We start from the raw sequence: 21270 nt of genomic DNA, 5'->3' as shown, positions 1-21270 counted from the left end.
ATCAGATGGCTGAATACTCCAACTATGATCATTAAGCCTTCATCCTGTGATGTGGAATTCCCCTCTGTATGCTGTGATTAACATTAACTAATAAAGAAAGCTGGCTTGAGCCTATAACAGGACAGAACAAAGATAGACAGGGAACACTAAACTGAATGCTGGGAGAAAGAATGAGGCATCTCAGAGACACTATGTAGCCCCACCAGGAACAGACATGCCAGAACCACGCTGGTAGTCCACAGCCATGTGGTGATACACAGATTAATAGAAATGGGTTAAATTAAGTTGTAAGAGTTAGCTAATAAGAATCTAGAGTTAATGGAACAAGCAGTGATTTAAATAATACAGTTTCTGTGTGATTATTTCAGTTGGGGTTGAGAATGTGGATGGAATATAAAATAAAATTTAAAAAAAATTAAAAAAGGAAAAAAATACATAATTTCTTAAAACTTGTTCAAACTGGGATGCAGTAACACACACCTTTAATCTCAACACACAGAAAGCAGAGGCAGGTAGATCTCTGTGAGTTTAAGACCAACCTGGTCTAAAGTGAGTTACAGGACAGCCAAGGCTACACTGAAAAACCAGTGTCAAAAAAAACACTAAATAAATAAACAAATAAAACAACTGTGTAAGAAGAGGGTAATTATGCATACGAATGGAAACCTTGCCAGCTAGTTTGGGCTAGGAGATTCATGGATCATGGAGGAAAACCAACAACTGTCACTTTATTAAACCAGCGTTATCTCAAACTGCACTATAAATATTTGTCGTTATAAACAAAGAGAGGTGTCATCCTCACCCCTCATCAAGGAAGCTCCTCTTTGGAATGGATGGAGACCATTATTTAAACAAAACAACTCCCACACCTCAGGTTCAGGAGTAATTATAGAAGAGGTCAGAAAGATTGTAAGAGTCAGAGGAAAGGGAGTTTGCTATGAGATTGTGACCTCTAGTTATGTCAGAAGTTGTAATCATAAAATTTCAGCATGATTGTCTAAACATGATGTGAACAAGGCCAAAATCCATGGTAAAATGGGTGAGCAATGCCCGAGAGGCTCATTGCTACACAGAGAACTACAGATAGCTCAGGAATGCTGACTTTGGGAGAAATAATCTTCCCCATGAAAGAGCACACTAATTGGCTATCCAATACAAACAGCCTGTCCTATAATATATATATACAAGTATTATGCAGGCTCTGTTTGTCATTGATTTTTTTGTAAATCTTTTTTTTTCTATTTTGTTCATTTCAGCTAGTGTTTGATTATCTCTTCCCATCTACTGTTTGGGTGAGTTGATTGTTGTCGATATTCAAAGGCCTTCAAGCACTTAATTGAGTTTTTCTCTTGACATCTCTCCAAGTTTTGAGTAGGGACATAGTGCTCTAAAATTTGCCAGTTTTGACTACCTTATTTATGTTCCATAAATTTTTAGATACTGTGTTTTCATTTACATTCAATTATAGAATTTTTAAACTTCCTTTTCCATTTCTTCCTTGAGTCAATTATCATTCGGTAGTATGTTGATTGGTCTCTATGAGCTGGTATGCTTTTTGTAGAATCTACTGGTATTGATATTCAACCTTATCCCATTGGGGTAATATAAAAGACAAAACGTCATTTCAGTTTTTCTATTTTGAGTAAAGTTTTGCATCCTAATATACAATCGGGTTTGTGGAAAGTTTCATGGACTGCTGAGAAGTAGATGTGTTGTTTATTATTGGTGTAGAATGTTCTGTAGATGTTTCTTTAGTCTATTTGTTTTATGTCATTTAACTTCAGGTTTTCTCTGTTCAGTTTTTGTCCTATAGACTTACTTATTGGGATATTTAAGTCATCCACTATCACTATTTGGTGGTTAATCTGTGGTTTTAAGAATAATAGTATTTCTTTTATGAAATCAGGTTTTCTTGTGTTCAATGTGTATATGTTTAGAATTGTATTAGCTTCTTGGATTTTTCCTTTAATGCATATGAATTGGTCCTTCTTATCTCTCTGACTGGTTTTGACTTGAAATCTTTTTCATCAGATGTTAGAATAGTCATGTCTGCATTTTTGTAGGAGGCATGTTGTCTTAGTTATTCATGTTCTGTCTTTGTGATATGACCAAAGAATCTAGACATAGGTCATTGACAGTGTTCCTTGGTGTGGATAGCTTGGTCCCTCCTTAGTTGAATAGGTGTTTGGAGATCTGTTGTTACCCAAATGTAAAAGGCTAAGCAGCAGGTCACTAGTGATTGGAATTCAGTCTTGAGGCAACTCCATATAGATATGTAAATAAAATATAAGAAGTGATGTCTGTGGTAAGAGGAGCCATGGACATAAATTCAGACCCTGACTGCTGCAGGACCATGGCCCCAGACATGGCCTAGGCAGCAGCTCCACCCAAACTGTATGAAAACCTGGCATCTGGTCAGTCACCAGAGACCATGTTGATGTCCAAGGGTCATACTACTGCTGGGGACATACTGATCTGGATGACCATGTTGCCACTGTGGCCATGATGATGTTGGGGATAAAGCTGCTGCCATGTCTGGATCCCTGGTCCCATTACAGCTGGGATCTGTATTGATGATCATGTCCAAAGTTCCTACAGGAGGCTGTAAGAGCCATGCTAGTTTCACCTTTCACTGGACCTGGGATAGAGGCCTATGCCCCTCACTGGACACTGAAACAGGAGAGCTGGTTCTACCCCTCATGGGAGAGCTGCCCCCTCCTCGCAATAAAGAGGACCTGATTGCATGGGACTAGGAGAGCTGGCTCTGCCGCTTGCCTGGGTGACTGCTGGTTCCAGTGGACTGGAATGACCAGCACCGTTGCCACTCAGACCCACATTCTGGACCTTGGGTTGGCCCACCCTAACATCTACACTACCTAGGATCTGCTGGAGCATTTGAAGGGACTGGTCCTATGGAATACTAGCCACAGAATCCCCATGACTCCTGACAACAGCAGAAACTCTGAGAGGAGTTTTGGTAGGAGTCCATTAATGATGGTGTGCTAGAGGCCAGAGACCTTGAACCAGACCTATGACTCATTAGCAATGAATATTTGAAGGTAGGGCAAATTGAACAAAACAGTATATCGTGTGTCACACCAGAACTCCCAATGCACTAGGAGGAACGAAGAGGTGTTAGATATGGGAAAGATGAGGGAGAAAGGTGGGGTTTTGTTTGTTTTATTTTATTTTAATTAATTTGGGGGGATTTTTGGGAGGTTATGCTGCAGGGATTATAGATAGGCATGGGGAGATTGAGAGGTGAATAAGATTGGGGCGCATGATATAAAATTCCTGAAGAATCAATATACAATTAAGTTATGTATAAAAATAGATTTATACAATAAGTATCAGCTTGCTTATTCTTAGAAAAACTGTCTCAGATCATATCAAATTACTAATTTCAAGCATCCAAATATATATGTCAGTAACCTTCCCGGCACCGCCCTCGGGTTCCAGGGATGGAGACCGGTCGCGGGGTGCTGTCTGGGCTCGGCCCGCTGAGCATCCTCGGGAAGAGACGGTCCTCCCGGTGAGACCCAGCAGTACGGAGCCCTCGCAGCTTCTGCCCTACGGATTGACTCTCTAGGCTTTCCGTTTCCCTTCCAGCAGGAAGGGTGGAACTTCCTGTTTTCTGTCTTAGGGACTTCCGGAAACTACTGCAGGGCCGAAAACAACTCGACACGCCGAGCTGACGGCTATTCAAGGAAAAAAAAGGACGCGAACTTGGGCCTTTGCCCATGCAGTTGTAAAATCTCTGTTTTTCGGTTATGGTGCTCTGCGCGCCATCCAGAACAGACGCCCTGGGAACCGCCGGAAGTAGCTCAACGGAGAAACAGGAAGTCCCACCTCTTCCTCCCAGAGGGAAGACGGTGAGCCGGAGGAGTCAGTCAGAGGGCCGAGCAGGAGCGATTTCCCCGACAAACAGGTGAGTTATTCTCCGACGTGGCGGGGGGTCTGGCGGCGGGGATGGTTTGGCGTCGGCGGGGGTGCGGGAGCAGCGGCCTGCGGGCCCGAGCGGGCGGCGCGGCGTCGGGTGTCCGCGGGCCGGCCGCGCCCCCGCCCCCTCCTCCGCCTCCGCCCCTCCCCGCCGGGGCCGACGCCTCCCTGCCGCACGCCGGGACTCAGGCCCTCGCCCGTCGGCGGCGCTCGTCCCGCTGCCCGGCGACCTCCGGCCGGTGCTGCAGCTGTCGGGGCCGCGGCGGCCTCGCGCCCTCTCGGGCTCCTTGGGCGCGGGTGTCCCCTCGGCTGGAGCGCTGACAGCCGTGCTCGGAGTCCGCCGCGCCGCCCTCGGCTCCGGGATTGGCCGTTCCCCGGTCCGTCCCGGAGGAACACGCTTCCCCGGCTGCCCAGCGTCTGCTCCGAGGGACGGGCTTCCCCGCAGAGGCTCCGCGCAGCCCGCTCCCGTGCACCCGGGTGCCTTGCCGAAGCCGCTGCCGCCTCTGCAGCCTCTGCCGCCGCTGCCACTCGCGCTTCTTCCGTTACGCCATGCCGGTGACTGGGAGCCCACGACGGAAAGGTAGGTTCCTGCTCTGCGCGACTGCCGGGGGACTCGGGCCCCTGCGGCGGTCGACCCCGGTCAGCTTGGCAGTGGGCAGTGCGCCTCGTCCCACTTAAACTCGGCACCCTCGGGACCACCGCCGGCTGTGCTTGCCTTCTGTCTTCAGTTCAGTCTGCTGGGCGATGGGAGCAGAGGCTGCTGACCCCTGTTGGTAGCGTTGGGTTTTGAGTGGAGCGTTTATATTGAAGAGTTCTGGAACAGGACCTCTTGGCGGAGTTGGCCTCTGTGAAGACACTGCTCCACACTCACACCCCCTCTCTTTCTCTGTATCCCTCTTCCTCTCCTCCTCCCCCCTCTCTCCGATTTTTTTTTATTATGTAATGGGATGTAAAAGTCCAATGGTGACTTTTTAGCCTATGTTTGACAGGGCTGGTCACACACAGTATGTACCTAATTGGTGGGATCTTAGTCCATCTTGAAACAAAATACTGATTAGAAAGTATTCGAAGATCTCCTGTCTGTTGAACATACGCTATAACTCATAAAGCAGGACAACTTTGTATAGAAGTTACTCCAAATTCACTAACATCCATAAAATAACTTGAGCAAAATCAATGTTCACAGTCAAATGTTTGGTACTTGTTCCAGATAGGAGTATTCCTGTTGGCACAAGCCAGGCTCTGTGCTACAGCAGATGAGAACTGGTTACATTAAAAAACCCCACCAGGTAACTTCCACTACATTTGCAGGTCTGTTTTAGCACTTACAAGGTACATTTATTAAAATAGCCAAGTGTTAGCTTTCCAGAATCTAGAATAATGGCCGGCACAAACAGGAAGTGGAGACATTGCTTTGGGACCATACCCACTGGTTGTGCTCCACTACAACTTTTCTACAAACCTGAAAAACGCTTAAAAGGGTTTTTGTTTGTTTGTTTTTGTCTTTGGAGACAGGGTTTCTCTGTAGCTTTGGAGCCTGTCCTAGAACTAGCTCTTGTAGACCAGGCTGGCCTCAAACTCACAGAGATCCACCTATCTCTGTCTCCCGAGTGCTGGGATTAAAGGTGTGCGCCTCCACTGCACGGCCCAAATTAGGCTTTTCTTACTGGAAGAGAATGCTAGTAAAATAGAATGCTAATTTTTTTATTTCTCTCTTAAAAATAAACGCACCACACACATATACATACACATGGGGGGCGGGGGAGGTAGGTTTGCTAATTAGGTGGTGAAAAGAATCCTAGTTTGTAAATTCCCGAATGAGTTAAGCTGTGCAGATCCACCTGGCAATTGGACCCTCTTGGCAATAAGTGAGTGCTAGTGGGTGTTTCTGCACGGTGGCCTAACATTCTCCCTAGTTGTGGAGTTCATACAGGAAGCATTTCTTGTCTGCCTGCTTTGTCCCAGTCATTGTAGCAAGTAAACTGATGGTTGGGATAGCAGAGTACCAGGTAGTAACTGGCCGTGGCAGTACAGTCTCGTGTTGATCCTGTGTTCTCTGAGGGCGAGGCATTGCACTGCTGCTCATGGTTCTTGGGTGTCAGCTAGGAATGGGCTTTGACTGATGTAAGCAGGGGGCATGTACTGGAAGAGTCATAGCAGGCTGGAGAAATGTGTTCCAGGAGAGAGACTGGGGGTCTGACTGAGGTCGTAGCTTGGCCACATCCTGTAAGTAGTCTGCTTAGAATTTTGCTACTGACTGGAGAAACTACCACCTTTGTGATGCACTCTTGAGTCCCCTCTGCGTCTCCATCATTGCGTCCTTTAAAGTTCTAAGTGGTAGGACATAAGATTGGCCAGACCACCTAGTTCCTAGGGAGGGGAGACAGTGTATTTTCTGTGTCACAGCATCTCATAAACAGCCCTGGATTCTTTTAAAATATGAAGGTAACTTCAAGAGCAAAAAGGTTTAATGTGACTATTACCAGTCAGCTTGTTGGACTCCTGTTAATTTACCCTCAAAAACTGGCTAAGCAAGGAGAAGTGGCATTTCAAGTGCTGGCTGGTGCTTACCACTTTGGTGTATACTTGAGCATCTGAACATTTTGAGTGAAGGCAATTGGAGGTGCTACTTGTTATTGTTGCAGGTCCCGTGTAGTCCTAGGTAGCAGGACCCTTAGCTCTCTCGACACAGTGTAGTCTTTGTGAGAGTGCAGGGAATCTAAATGCCTCTGCTCTTAGCAGCAACTGTCATTGCAATTTCTTTTCTTTCTCTCTTTTTTCTTTTTTTTTTTCTTTTTTCTTTTGATTTTCGAGACAGGGTTTCTCCATAGTTTATTTGGTTCCTGTCCTGGCAGTAGCTCTTGTAAACCAGGCTGGCCTTGAACTCACAGAGATCCACCTGCCTCTGCCTCCCGAGTGCTGGGATTAAAGGCGCGCGCCACCACCACCTGGCCTCTGTCATTGCAATTTTTGGGAGGGATAGTGTTTACCCCAGAAAATTGGAAGTGTCTGAAATACTAAGGACTTGGTACTAAGGAGTAATAAAGGTAATAAACAGAATTCCATGAAAATAACAATAATGTTTTGAGCTCTTAGTTGGTGTAAACTTTTCATAATCTCATTTAGTCCCCAGCACATTCTCTGAAGCCGTGTCCTACATTTTATCCACTATGGTGCATTCAGTTTAGGGTAGGCACGCAGTTTGTGCAGCTCTGTGCAGTTCTTAAATGGTGGAGCTAGTTTCTAGCCAAGGCGGTGTGACTGTATAGCCACTCTTTGAGTCATAGGCCAGTCCACTGACTTCATGACACTTTAGCCAACACTTGTCCCATGGTTCAGTCCTTAGATGTCTGATTGTAGGCACTTTGCCCCCAGGCAGTGTATAGTCTTGTTATCAGACACTTCGTAATGTGCGGCAGAGCCCAGGAGGAGGGAGGAAGGCCATTGCAGGGCACAGGGTACCCTAAAAGAGGGCAGGGCATTCTGGGAGCTGTCAGGGTAGCTGAGCAGAGCCCTGGGAAGTACAGCAGTCAGAAGCAGGGCTCCAGGTGTCAAGCTCCTTCTCAGGTTCGCTTGTTCCACTTTCACACCTTAAAATTGCAGCTGTCTGTATGTGTGCGCATCAGCAAATAGGAGCTCGCTGTTCATGGGACGCAGTTCTAATTTATGTAGCTGGAAATAGTCATGTACAGCTTAATAAAAGATTTACATATTGAAGGTGAAACTATAAAACATTTAGAAGGTAATTCGGGGCAATAGTTATATGTATGATTTGAGATTTTTGAGTCAATCACAAAAGATACAAGTCATAAGAGAAAAAATGAGTTTTATTGTCATTATTAGTTTGGATAATGGTATATGAAAAAGACCCAGAAATGATCAGGCAGATTAACAAAATTGAACGTGTCAGTACATATTATTGGTAAAAGTTTAATGCTATTTGAAGAGCAAGCAGCAAAAGTCAGAATAATAGGAAACAGGTTAGGGAGAGAGCAGGTAAAGTGATAGCTGCTAAAGCCTGATGAACAAGTGAGAAGTCAGGGCAAGTAAGCACTCTCAGCTCTTGTGGAGGGACACAGCCAGCCTGGGATACACAGCACAGAAGCAGAAACTGGAGACTGCCTCGACAAGGTGGAAGGCGGAAACTGACTTCTGTATCGGCGAAAATGAATGCAGACAGAAATTGTAATAATACATACAGCTTTAATTGATAAATAGACTTACAGAACCAGAGGTTCCAGCGGAGAACAGGAAAGCAGAAGGGGCGGCCGGGAGTGCGCCCGCAATCTTTATAAGTAAAAAATATCCTCGGGGGGACCCCACCCTACAGACTTCCTCTACAAGTATGCACCCATTCTCTCCCCTTCTCTATTACACACACGCAAACACACACACACACACACACACACACACACTTAGAAAAGAATCTTCAAGTATATATTTTATACACCCTCACCAAAGAGATAAGTATAAAGATGCTCCCGTTGATCAGTAGCTAGAAGAACTAATTGGTGTGTAATTTATGCACTGCTTATACCCGCTGTGTGGGTCTTGGACTGTGGTGGAGGGGTGGCGAATGTGCAGGTGGCCATAAGGGTCCGGCCTCTCAGCAAGCGGTGAGTCTGGCAGGGGGGGGGGCGCCTGAGGCGTCAAGTGAACTGAGAGGAGAGCGAGAAGGCGCCTTTCTCTAGGTGGACTGGCCTGGAGAAAAATCAGACTCACAGTGCCCTGAGGGCTCAGGGTCCAGAAGCCATGAAGGCCTGGAGGGACAGGGCTTCAAGTCGAGCTTTCCCGTCAAGCTAGTAGATAGCGGTTCCTGTGTGCCTCCCTCCAGAGGTCGCTGCCCTGTCTACACGTCCCTGGCATCTTGCCAACAAGAGTTTCTTGGGACCCTGGCTCCGGTCTTGGTGCACTTAGTAGGGCCTTTCTCGTGCATCATGACGTGAGGAGGTGCAAAGAGGTGGGCAGTCTCCACTCCTCATGGTGACCCAGGAGGACCCGAGAGGACTGAAAGGTGTGTTCATATACATATATACATGGGATTCCTCTGTGGGGACTTAGGAAAAAGGATTGTCGGGATATGGGAGGGAAATTGAGGCCCAGAGAGAGAATGTGATTTCAATCTGTGCTCAACAGCTGACGTGATTTAAGAACAGAACTGTGACATGGGAAGGGGAAGTTGCTCCTTAGTGCCAGTTCCTTGTGCCTGCGCCTCATTCCACACCTCTCAGCCCTTGAGGCAACCATTGTGGAACTGAACATTTCATCCTCTCCCACTCGGGAAGTCAAAGAAGGCTTTGCACAAGGGTTGATGTCTGAACTGTTCTGAAAGATCTTTGAGTTTTCTGACAGGAGGGGAAAGTGCAGAGCTCTCTAAAGTAAGAGCAGGAAGAGAAAGTAAATTTAGGCTGTTAGGGTGTAGATGGGAGCCTTGGACACGTGCGTGGATAGACGTAGGGTGTGATGGGCGAGAAAATTGGCAGAGTGTGGTTCTATACCAGATGACATATCTTGAGATTTATTGTAGAAAAAAATCTTCAATGTCCAGTACACAGAGGTCAAGAAAGGCTTTGTCTCCTATGACAGAAATAGTATCATGGGGTGTTAGTTTTGTCCTTGTAGAGGTCATTTGCTTTGAAAAGTTTTGACAGAATGAGAACCATGAGATAGGAGGAAGACATAAGAAGATATACCCATGCCAGTGTTGTTGGCAAATGCCTTTAATTCCAGCATTCAGGAGGCAGAGGCAGGTGAACCACTCTGTGTTGAAGGCCAGCTCGGTCTATCAGCCTAAGTTCCAGGACAGCCAGGACAATTGGTTTTTAAACATCTGGGTTTGCATAACTACACGCGGTGACTCAGGGTTGGAGGCTTCCAGGGAGCAGCTATCCAGGAGGAGGTAACTGCTGGTAGATTTCATTCTTTCTAAACTAATTTTTAGGGTTCTTAGGATAGCAGTATTGACCACTCTTAACTTTTTAGTTCCTTGGAAACCAGGAGTTTCAAATAGCATGGATTAGATTAAGAAAAGGATGTTGAAACCCTTTGTTACTTGCAGTCGTTGCCGAGAATAACACATCTCATCCAACAAAAATGAAAAACAATCAGGGAACTTATTTACTTTCAGCTCCAGTGAAGAGGCTTGAGAGTAAGTGGTAGATTAGATCATCAAGCCTCCTGGTCTCCAGGTGTGAGCTGATTTTTAGCAGGCTGCAGATCCACAGTCACTGATTCAGGAGTAGTTTTGTAAACAATTAGTGTGATCTCAGCTAAGACGTTTAGACTAGACCATTCTCCAATTCCCACAGAATTCTGCAGAGATGGTGGTGGTACCCACTGCTTATTGACGCTGTTTTGCATACGGAGAGTCTGCTGACTGTGTCGTCTGTCCCAACTTACAGGTAAGTTATCAGGACTGACAACTGTGCTTGAGAAGGAACCATCTAGCCCAAGCTTACATTATTTTTCTCCAAATGAGAACATGGTCTTGCTTAAGTTCTAGAAGCAGGATTTGATTCACTAAACCAACCACACTGCTCCTTCCCAAGATGCTCAAAATTGTTCCTGTGTTCTATAGGACTTGAGAAAATGCTGGATGAAATAACACAGAAGTGATTTTGGAGTCCTCCCCTTGACCCATATGTTTCCCATAATCAGAAATTCTGTTTGTTGGTTAGAGATGCTGCCATTGCCTGTCCAGAGTCATTCGCCACTGGAGAAAACACCTGCCCCACTGAGCTCTGCCCCACTGCCCTCTACTTTCACTTGGTACCTTAATTTGTTTCACTTTTTGGTTTTTGTTTTTGATCTATAAAATAGACTAAAATGATAATCATGTCAATCTTCTTTTCTCTTTTTTTTCTGAGACAGGGTTTTTCTTTGTAGCCCTGGCTGTCCTGGAACTCCCTTTGTAGACCAGGCTGGTGGCAAACTCACAAAGATCTGCCTACCTCTGCCCCCTGAGTGCTGCGGTTAAAAGTGTATCCCACACCACCTGTCTCCATGTCAATCTTTTTATAATACATTTTATTAGCATGTCTTAGTTGTACAAAATAATGGGCTTTATTATGACATTTGCACATATGTAGATAATGAACTTTGATCATATCACCTGTTACCATTTCATGTCTAATCAGGTGTTAATCATATTTCTAGTGATCGTTTTTGTTCTTCTGGCCTCTTTTCGTTTGTTCCTTTTTTGAGTTTTAAAAAAAGAAATAAATACAAATGTGTAGCTTGGTTAAATTCCCCTCTAGAACAGTGGTTTTCAAATTACAGCACACATAAAATCCCTGCCCCCCAGAAGCTGGTTATCATCTGCTCTACTCCTCTATAAACATTTGAATTAACTCAGCCTTCTTGTATTCTTCTTAATTCTGATGTAGGCAGCCTGTAGACTTACTTCTATTCAAAGTCTTTGATGCTAAAGATGGATTCTGCTGATGGGCTCTGGCAGCTAGTAATAGTGACTGCTTTGCCTTGCTTAGGGCTTTTCCTTAGTAGGACTGGTTTGAACCGTTTGAAGCCAGCTTCTTTTTGTTGTTGTTGTTGTTTTTGATTTTTGTTTGTTTTCTGAGACAGAGTTTCTCTGTGTAGCCCTGTCTGTCCTGGAACACTCTCTGGCTGGTCTTGAACTCAGAAATCTACCTGCCTCTGCCTCCTGAGTGCTAGGATTAAAGGTGTGTGCCACCCAGCTGAAGCGAGCTTCTTCCTTGAGATTGATGTCCTTTCTGCCCTCTTAAAATTTAATGCCAACATGTCTGTAGGTGAGCAGAGGAGGTAGGAAAATTTCACCTACTTGTGGACTGATGATCCTGGGAGTTGGGAATATCTCTGTACATGGGGGTGTGTGACTGGGTGATAAAGCACTTGCCTAGATGTATAAGACAATGGGCTTGATCGCCTCCACCACAAAAGAATACCTCTCTCGTGTACTGTCTTCTGTATAGTGGACAAGAAAGTACAGTAAAGCCTTAAGGGGAAAGAAACAACAGAAACTTAAGTTCAACTAACAAAGATGCTACTTAGCTAGTTACTTTTTGTTTGTTTTGTCTTGTTTTTTGTTTTTTCAAGACAGGGTTTCTCTGTATTGCCCTGGCTGTCCTGGAATTACCTCTGTAGCCCAGGCTGGCCATCAACTCACAGAGATCCACCTGCTTCTGCCTCTGAAGTGCCGGGATTAAAGCATGTGTCACCACTGCCCAGCTAGAGTTAAGTTTTATCTAGGACTTTATTCCAGATACACCAAGTGCCTTCAGTTGATGAGCCATCTTGTCCTAGCCAGAGGTTTTTGTTATGAAAAGAGTGGGCTTCAGATGCATGGATCACCATAATAAGCCATTAAAAAAGCCTATTAAAATGAGTAAGTTTAAATCCCCAGCACTGCAAGAAGAAGTTTATAGTGAATGTAAAGGTGGGCTAGTTGCTAGCAGTGTTACCACGTACGGACAGGGTAGGAGGATTTCTTAGTACCTTGGCTTTCTCCAACTTCAGAAGTACGCCCAACATTTCAGCAGAGAGGACTGCAGTGTTCTCATCAGTACTTTGTACAGTGGTTCAGAGACGGTGAGAAATTGTGTCTTGCACTGGACCAAAGATATTTTCCAAGCCTTATTTTAAAGCTATAGTTAAGGATCAGACAGATCTGGACTTAAATCTCAGTTACTGGTCCTGGCTGGGTGGCCTTGGATGAGTTATGCAATTTCTCTAGGCTTTAAAATTCTGTCAGAATGAAGACATGCTATGAAGTGGTATCAGGAGAGTAGGGTGGGTAGGGAAATTACAGTGTCCATACACAATATGGTGCTTTATACATTATCACCGAAATAAATGGTGGTGACAGTTAGTGCTTCCGGAGTCAAAGTGTCTGATCAGGAAAGTGTGCCCTCAAGGGAGTCTTCACGTGCTTTTGGCTATTTATGGAGACAGGCATTGCACTTCCTGGAACAGGGACAGGAGTGAGAAAACTAATTTCTTTTTGTCTTTTCTGTTTTTGTTTCTGGTGTGTGTGTGTGTGTGTGTGTGTGTGTGTGTGTGTGTGTGTGTGTGTGTGTGTGTGTTAAGTGGGCAGCAGATGTTTGTAATTCTAGCATTTAGGAAGAAGAGACAGGAGGATCAGAAGCTCAGTCATTTTTGGCTAGAGAGTAGATTTAAGCAGCCTGGGCTACCTAAGATTCTGTCTCAGAAAAGAAAACAAAAAGTATTTCTTCTCATTGGAATTCTGTTCTCATTTCTTAGCGAGGCCAAAGAAGGGGGAAGAATTATTGTGGAAGTTGAGGACAAAGTGGCAAAAATCAGGAATTTGAAGGTAAGCCTGAAATTGTGTTTGTTTTCTTAGGTACGAATCTATGATTAAAGGTGACTCTGGGGTGAATATGTTTAATATATTAGAGAGCAGGAGATGTAAGGATTGTGGGGAAAGCTTAGACCAATCATAAAGTAAATAAACAACAAAAGAATTATGCTTAGAGTCCAGAAAATGTGGCGTTGTAGTCCATGCTGTTAAATAGAATAGTGCAGCTGTTTTGGAAACTGATAAGAGCTGCTTTGAAACCAAATCCAGACTATGTAACTCATGCTGGGGGCAATTTGTATGCCTATGTAACTCACCTGGCCACCAATTAAACTTTATCCTGAGCCCCTCAACTGATAATACTTTATCCAGGTCATTATTGGGAATTTTAGTATTTGTCTGATAATGCAGGGTTTGTGTTGGCCATAATATGGTCCAGGTGTCAGACATCAGCCTGCAGATCCCAGAAGGGAGTTGGTCACTAGCCCGAGTCTTGTTCAGATTTCTTTTTCCACAACCCTGCTTAAATTTGGAGCTCAACTGGGCAGACACGGGGAACGTCCTTCCCTGCTCCTCACCCTGCCCTCCAGAGTCAACTTCCTCCATCCTTCCTGATGCAGAAGATGAGCTGGTTCTTCTTTTGTGGTCCTTGAGCAGTGGAAAGAAACCAGGGAGGTGATCACGTGATCGATGCTGTAGTTAGCTTGTGATGCAATGCCAGCCTTTCCAAGAGCTGAGGAAGCTGAGGCAGAGTGAAGGTCATCTAAATCCCAGCCCTCAGAGCTCTGGTCACCCCCCCCCCCCTTACTTCCCTGCTGTGATTTGTTTCCTCTTGTCAGCAGCTCCTGTTAAAGGAGGGGTCCTGTGAAAGTTTAAGCAGGAGCTCCTGGAGAACAAAGGGCCTTCCATCCCTTGCCTTCTCTCTTACTGCCCTTGCTAGTTTGTTGTAAGATCTCACACTCTTGGGTCTAGAGAATAAAGTATGTCCAAGAGGAAAATTTAAAAGCAAACTTAAAAAATATTATTTTATGTGTATGGGTGTTGTGCCTGCATATATGTCTATGTACCACATAGGTACCTAGTGGCCTAAGGGGCCAGAAGAGGGTATCAGATCCCCCAGGCCTGGAGATACAGATGGTTAAGACCCACCATGTGGGTGCTGGGAATCAAGCCCAGGTCCTCTGGATGGGCTGCCAGTGCTCTTAACCTCCGAGCCACCTCTCAAGCACCCAAGGACAGATTCCAGTTTGCCCTCTACACACTTCCTTAGCTGTTGGCTTCCCTAAGGTCAGTTGTTTATGAACAAGCTATTCATTATGACATCCATGTTCTTCTGTAGATTTTGAATGGCTAATGTCAGAGCTACCTTCCCCTTTTCTAACTTTCTTCTTGTCTAAAATGTGTTTTGGGTATATTTTCCCCTTAACCTTGATATGGGCACTCTTAGTGCTGCTTCCTCCTCAAGGAGCACCCTCTGTGGCCATGCTTTCCCACTTGGAGCTGACAGAAGACAGTGGAGCAGCCAGCACGCAAAGCTGTGCGTGCTTACCGACTGGTGATTTTGTAGCATCCTGGCCATTTTATACCAGCGAACTAGGAACTCAGGGTGTGCACCAGGTGTCCATTCTTCAGTTTCTTGTCTCTGGAGAGGATGAAAATGCAAAAGGCATTTTATCATAGGAAGATCATTAACTCCTGAGTGCCACAGTTTAAATACCAAGACTAGGCATGTCTGTGAAGAATGCCAGCCATTCTACCCAGTACCCAGGGCTCAGCATAGTTCCACGTTTTGGCCCTACCCTGTGTTCAGCAGCTATATTATTCCTGGTTATTCCATTTAATACTATTTCCAAGTCACTGAAGGTAGATTCCTGAAGGATCCCAGCGAAAGCTCCAAGGTGATGAAATCTGCAGCACCCAGAGGCTGTGCTACTCATGCTGTCAGTCTCCTCTATAGAAATGCCTCGGGAAGAGCGAGTGATGAAGATGTCCTTTAAAAGAGCCTGTTTCTCCTGCACTGTCCTGTAGTTCATGTGTTTGTGCGCAGACACAGGCTTGTGTCATGGTCATATTTAGTTCCTGGGTCTTTCTTTGTTCCTAGTGAGATGGAGATAGATGTTACCTCTCTTCTTTTGTGACTGTCGTAAACATTATAGTGATAGTCCAGGTCTCTGTAATCATCAGAGAGCATAATTAAGGGCCACTGTCCAGATTCCAATGATATGACAGGAAAGACACTGGATGCTGTGTTTAATTTTAGGTGAACAGTCGACCAGAGAGGTCTGGAGACACCCGGGAGAAGGTTGTAGCGTTTGGTTTTGATTACTGCTATTGGTCAGTCAACCCGGAGGACCCTCAATATGCATCTCAGGAAGTGGTAATGTCATTTTCCCTCTATTCTCCTTTTTACAAATGTTTGCTGTAAATTTACTTTTCAAGGTCATTGTGACAGTTGCAAACTTAAAGTACTCTAACTGCTACTTTTAACTTTGAAAACTCTCAAATGAAAAGTGGTTTTCGAGAGGAAAACCCTCAAATACATTGTGGAATGTTTAAAGTTATTTTAATGATAGCATTAGTTTTTATAACTGGATACTTAGGTAAATTAGCATGGAATCTGGGTGATGAGTGTATTTTATGATATGCTGGTTAGAAACTAATGTTTTAATCTGAGAAATGGTAATACGTGGTGATGTGGGAGTGTCATATCAATCTGTTGATTTCATTGGTTAAGCAATAAAGAAACTGTTTGGCCCTGTGGGTGGAGTAAACAGAACAGAACGCTGGGAGGAAGAGGAAGTGAGGTCAGACTCGACAGCTCTCCTCTCGGGAGCAGACGCAAGAGAGACGCCATGCTACCTGCTCCAGGGAAGACGCACACCATGCCCCAGCTCCGACCCAGGATGGACTTAGGCTAGAATCTTCCCGGTAAGCGCACCTAGGGGCGCTACACAGATGATTAGAAATGGGCCAGAGCAGTGTTTAAAAGAATACAGTGTCTGTGTAATTATTTCGGGGCATAAGCTAGCCAAGCCGGGCAGGCGGCTGGGGTGTTTGGGGACGCAGCCCTGCCGCCCCTATTACTACAGATGACGCCCAGACGTGTGGCTAACTGAGTCCACAAAAAACTTGAGAAGGCTTAAAAATAAGGGAGAGAGAGTTTAACACAGATTTTTGCTGTTTGTTGGTGGCATGCTGTAGAGAGATTTCCTGATTTGGCAACAGCAGCAGAAAAAAAAGCTGCGTTATCTTAAAGCGCTGCTTCCTGGGGCTGTGCCGCCAGTGCAAACTCTGGCTTTATGTTTGTGTTCCCGCTTGGGATCGGAAGGAGAGTGCTCTGAGACCGTGACGATGACTCAGAGCTCCCCGCCTGCTCCTGGGCAGAAGGCAGAATCAGGCTTAGGCAGGCGGAAGAGCATGGCGGATTCCTGCCGCCATACAGGGACGTGTTTTCAGACTGCGCAGTGCTCTGCGTGTCAGATTTGGATGTAACTTTGATGAAAAGAATTTCTGTGCTGCATGCTCAGTCTCAGAATTAAAGTGCTGAGTGCCGCTCCTACCTGGTAGCCCCAAGAGGCTTCCTGACTCAGCTTTAGCTGCAAAACCCTGCAGCTCATTAAGAGGTCCTGCCACGAAACACTTAAACGGTGTTGATGAAAAGCTGAACACATGCTTTTCGGTTTTCAGCCGTAGCAGGAAAAAAGCTGCGCCATTTAAAAATGCTGGCTTTCTGGGCCATCCTGCCAGGGCAAACTCTGACTGTTTGAGGCAGGAAGGCTGGCTACCGAGAGAGGATTTGAGTGTTGTCTGTTGTAGCTCGCTGGCTGGCAGGGACCTTGAAATGCTATAAATGTGGCTACAGCCTGTATATCAGCCATGAGGCTGGAAAGCTAAGGATCCAGCTGTCAAAGCCACACCTTTAGTCCTACTGATATTGCTTGGTAAATTAAAGGCTCTTGTGGTCAGAAAAAGAGAGATATACAGTAAAGAGAGATTCAAAGACAGAGAAAATTTCTGAATGGTTTAAAGTGTGTTAAAATATATGCAAGCTGAAAGTTGAAGTTCTTAAAGCAAAAAACAAAAAAAGGAAGAGAGTTGTTGTGTGTACACACCTTTAATCCCAACACTTGGGAGGCAGAGGGAGATAGACCTCTGTGACTTCAAGGTGTGGTAGCACACGCCTTTAATCCCAGTGCCTAAAAGGCAGAGACAAACAGATCTCTGTGAGTTCAAGGTATAGTAGCAAACACCTTTAATCCCAATGCCTGGAGGCAGAGACAGGCGGATCTCTGAGAGTTCAAAGACAGCCTGGTCTACAGGGTTATTCCAGGTCAAAGATATGCGCTCAAAAAACAAAACCTTAACCTAGGAATGTCTCAGCTTAGATTCTTAAGCGCCTAATGATTTAAAGGCGCAAATCAAAACTGCTCCTGGATAGTAAAAAATTACTGATTCACAATAGGACAGATTCAGACTACTAAATGAGTCACACTGTTGGATAAATGTACGTTGGCTTGGGAGAGAGAAGAAAAAGAATATAGAGAATAAAGTTAATGGTTTAAAAAGAAAAAAGTAAAAGTAAAGTCTTTAAAGAGACAGAGTACAGATAGTTATAGATATAAATAAAAATAAGCCGCGTAAAGATGGAAAATTCACAGAGAGTCTGGATTATGTACATTGTGTTTTCTTTAAAATTTTTGACTGTGAAGGAGCTAAGTACAGAGAGACATTTCATTATATGGGCTGCCAAGTGGAACCAGAACGGATATCATGAGGGTATGATTTCAGAATTTGGGTCTAAGGATATGATGCTTTGGAGAGAGTCTTCTTTTGTTTTCACAGAGGATGAGACTCTATGGATTTCTTCTATTCCGATTTGGTATGATGGACCACGTCCTCTTGAAGGGTTGCTGTGAACATCTTCAGAAAATTGCCTTGCTCAACTGCCAACTGAGATAAACCTGGCACACAGGTTACACCCTAAAATCATTAACGACGCCCCCATTCAGCAGGAAGCAGTTTGGAGAGAAAAAACTGCGCCCATGTTCCCAAAATATTGTTTATAAATGTTCTTTTACATTTAAAGGGGGAAATGATATAGGTATGAATAATTTGCATTGATAGAGATTTAAGGTCAATTTTGTTATATGTATAAATGTTTCTGATGTAACTTTTACTTATAACTGTTTTGTTATATGTAATTTTGCTATGTTAAGGTTAAAGCCTTCCTTTTTTTGTTTAAACAGAAAAAGGGGAAGTGATGTGGGAGTGTCATATCAATCTGTTGATTTCATTGGTTAAGCAATAAAGAAACTGTTTGGCCCTGTGGGTGGAGTAAACAGAACAGAACGCTGGGAGGAAGAGGAAGTGAGGTCAGACTCGACAGCTCTCCTCTCGGGAGCAGACGCAAGAGAGACGCCATGCTACCTGCTCCAGGGAAGACGCACACCATGCCCCAGCTCCGACCCAGGATGGACTTAGGCTAGAATCTTCCCGGTAAGCGCACCTAGGGGCGCTACACAGATGATTAGAAATGGGCCAGAGCAGTGTTTAAAAGAATACAGTGTCTGTGTAATTATTTCGGGGCATAAGCTAGCCGGGCAGGCGGCTTGGGGGTTGGGATGCAACCCCGCCGCCGCTCCATATTACTACAACGTGGCATCAGTTTCTTTTCTTTCTTTCTTTCTTTCTTTCTTTCTTTCTTTCTTCTTTTTTAATGTGGCAAAGAGGTGGAAAAAGACTGCTTGGTGAAGGTGTGGGAACTTGACTAGTGTCCGTTTCAAATCTGGGCCTCAGAGTGACTAGGAGTGGGGCTTAGTGCAGGTAGTCTTCTACTATTGGAATAGGTCAGTGTCTTAGGGGTTTTTATTGCTGTAAAGAGATACCATGACCATGACAACTCCTAAAATAAAAACACGTAATTGAGGTGGCTTGCTTACAGTTTCAAAGGTTCAGTTCATTACCAGGATGGAGAGCATGGTGACATGCAGGCAGATAGATGTGATCCTGGAGCTGAGAGTTCTACATCTAGACTTAGAGGCAACAGGAAGTTGACTGACTGTCACACTGAGTGAAGCTTGAGGAAAAGACTTCAAAGCTGGCCCACATAGTGACACACTTCTAATAGTGCTACTGCCTTTTGGGGCCATGTTCTTTCAAACCACCACAGTTAGTAAGGCTCACCTCAAACATGGCATACTTGTGTCTGTGTATATATGACTTAGATGTTAACAAAGTGTCACCATTCATAGATAGCTGTTAGCAAGATGTCACTATCTATAGACTGTAAAGTATCACTATTAATAGATAATGGTTAGTAAGATTTTAGCATTCAGAGATACCTGTGAACAAGGTGTCACCATTCATAGACAGATGTTAACAAGATGTCACTGTTTATTGGTGGATGTAAACAAGAATGTCACCTAGGACCTGAGCAGTGTTGGCGTACACTTTTAATCCCAAGTGCTGGCACTTGGGAGGCAGAGGTAGTCAGATCTCTGAATTGGAGCCCAGTATGGCTTATATAGCAAGTTCCAGGCCACTTACTCAGTTGAGACCCTGTCTCAAAAAACAAACAAACAAAACAGATGTTAATGTTAGTAATTCACAGGTAAATGTGTGATGATGACTAATTTCAGTTGTCAGATTGATGAGCTGTAGAATCACCTGGCAGACTGGCGTTGGCAGGCCTGTAGGGATTATCTTGGATAACGGTCAGGTAGGAAGAGCCTGTCCCTGAGAATGGTACCATTCTGTGGGCAGGAATCCTGGGCTCTATAGGAGAGAAGGTAAGGTGAGCACCAGTGTTCATAGTGTCCCACCTCCAGACTGGATGCTGTGTGACCAGCCACTTTCAGCATCTGCCATCTTTCATTCCCTGCCATGATAGATTGTACCCTGAACTGTGAGCCAAATAAACTTTCCCCCATTCTGTTGTTTTTATTAAGGTATTTAATCATAGCAACAAGAAAAGTAAGAGCGGGATCTGGGGATGGTAGTGCACACCTTTAATCCCAGCATTCAGGAGGCAAAGCCAAGGATCTATGAGTTTGAGGCCAGCATGGTCTGCATGGAGAGTTCCAGGGCAGCGAGGGCTATAAGTGACCCTGTCTCAAAGAAGAGAGAAAGAACACATCTGTCTTTATTCCATGATCCTTTATCCTATAACCCTGGTGTTACTAGCTTCCTATTATTTGTAATTTTTTAAAATTACACTTATTTGCCAGGCAGTGGTGGAGTACACCTTTAAGCCCAGTACTCGGGAGACAGAGACAGGAGAATCTCTTTGAGTTTGAGACCAGTCTAGTCTACAAAGCCAGCTCCAGGACAGGCTCCAAGGCTACAGAGAAACCCCATCTCTAAAAACTAAATAAGTAAATTATGCCACACACATATAAGGAGGCCAGAGAACAATTTTTAGGAGTCTTTACTCTCCTTTCACCTTGTGGCCCCAGGGATCAAACTCAGGTCTTTAGGCTTGGTGGCAAAAGACATTTCCTACTGAGCCAACTCCACAGCCCTAACTTTCCATTCTTAAGGAAGATCTTCGTTGATAAAAATTGTATTTATACCCTATTAAAAATATTTGGATGTTCAGCCAAAACTTTTCATCAAAATTGATCTGTTCTCCCTGGTGTGAATCTGCACTAATGCTAATCTGTTTATACTCTGAAATTAGACCCACATTTGAAATAGGCACAGATACTAATTTACTGTCTTACTTTGAACAAGCTACTTAAAATCTCTATGGCCTATTCTTATTAGTTATGTGTGTGTATTATTACCATTGTGGTAGTGAATATCTCAGAATTACCATATGATGAATTATTTGTTAAAGTACTTATGTTCATTGCCCACCTAGTAAGTTGATATGTGAGTTTTTATGTGCTTTCGCTCAGATCCTGGCACAGTGAGCAACCATTCTCTTACAGCACATGAGAAGCAAATACGTGCTTTTTCTTTTTCCTTTATTTATTTTTATTGAGCTATACATTTTTCTCCCCTCTCTTCCTTTCCTCTCCCCTTCTACTCTCTCCTGT

At 44.5% G+C, this 21270-nt stretch overlaps 1 protein-coding gene and 1 long non-coding RNA gene across 2 annotated transcripts in view; one reads left to right on the top strand and one right to left on the bottom strand.

The window, feature by feature from the left end:
- Positions 1–3421: 3421 nt before the first annotated feature.
- LOC142844346 (uncharacterized) overlaps positions 3422–21270 on the top strand; it is a 38878-nt gene continuing 21029 nt past the window's right edge. The window contains exons 1-6 of the mRNA XM_075962690.1: positions 3422–3532; positions 3644–3812; positions 3934–4519; positions 10248–10340; positions 13177–13246; positions 15492–15608. Coding sequence (XP_075818805.1) covers positions 3422–3532; positions 3644–3812; positions 3934–4519; positions 10248–10340; positions 13177–13246; positions 15492–15608 — 1146 coding nt within the window. The remainder of the gene's footprint in view (positions 3533–3643; positions 3813–3933; positions 4520–10247; positions 10341–13176; positions 13247–15491; positions 15609–21270) is intronic.
- Positions 13291–14868, bottom strand: LOC142843962 (uncharacterized). The gene is made up of 2 exons (XR_012909706.1): positions 14781–14868; positions 13291–13973 (listed from the first exon to the last, which is right to left on the bottom strand). It is a non-coding gene; the product is annotated as an uncharacterized LOC142843962 (long non-coding RNA).

The sequence above is a fragment of the Microtus pennsylvanicus genome, chromosome 2 (genome assembly GCF_037038515.1).
Source record: "Microtus pennsylvanicus isolate mMicPen1 chromosome 2, mMicPen1.hap1, whole genome shotgun sequence".
Classification (NCBI taxonomy): domain Eukaryota; kingdom Metazoa; phylum Chordata; class Mammalia; order Rodentia; family Cricetidae; genus Microtus; species Microtus pennsylvanicus.
This window is presented reverse-complemented; position numbering and strand designations above follow the sequence as displayed.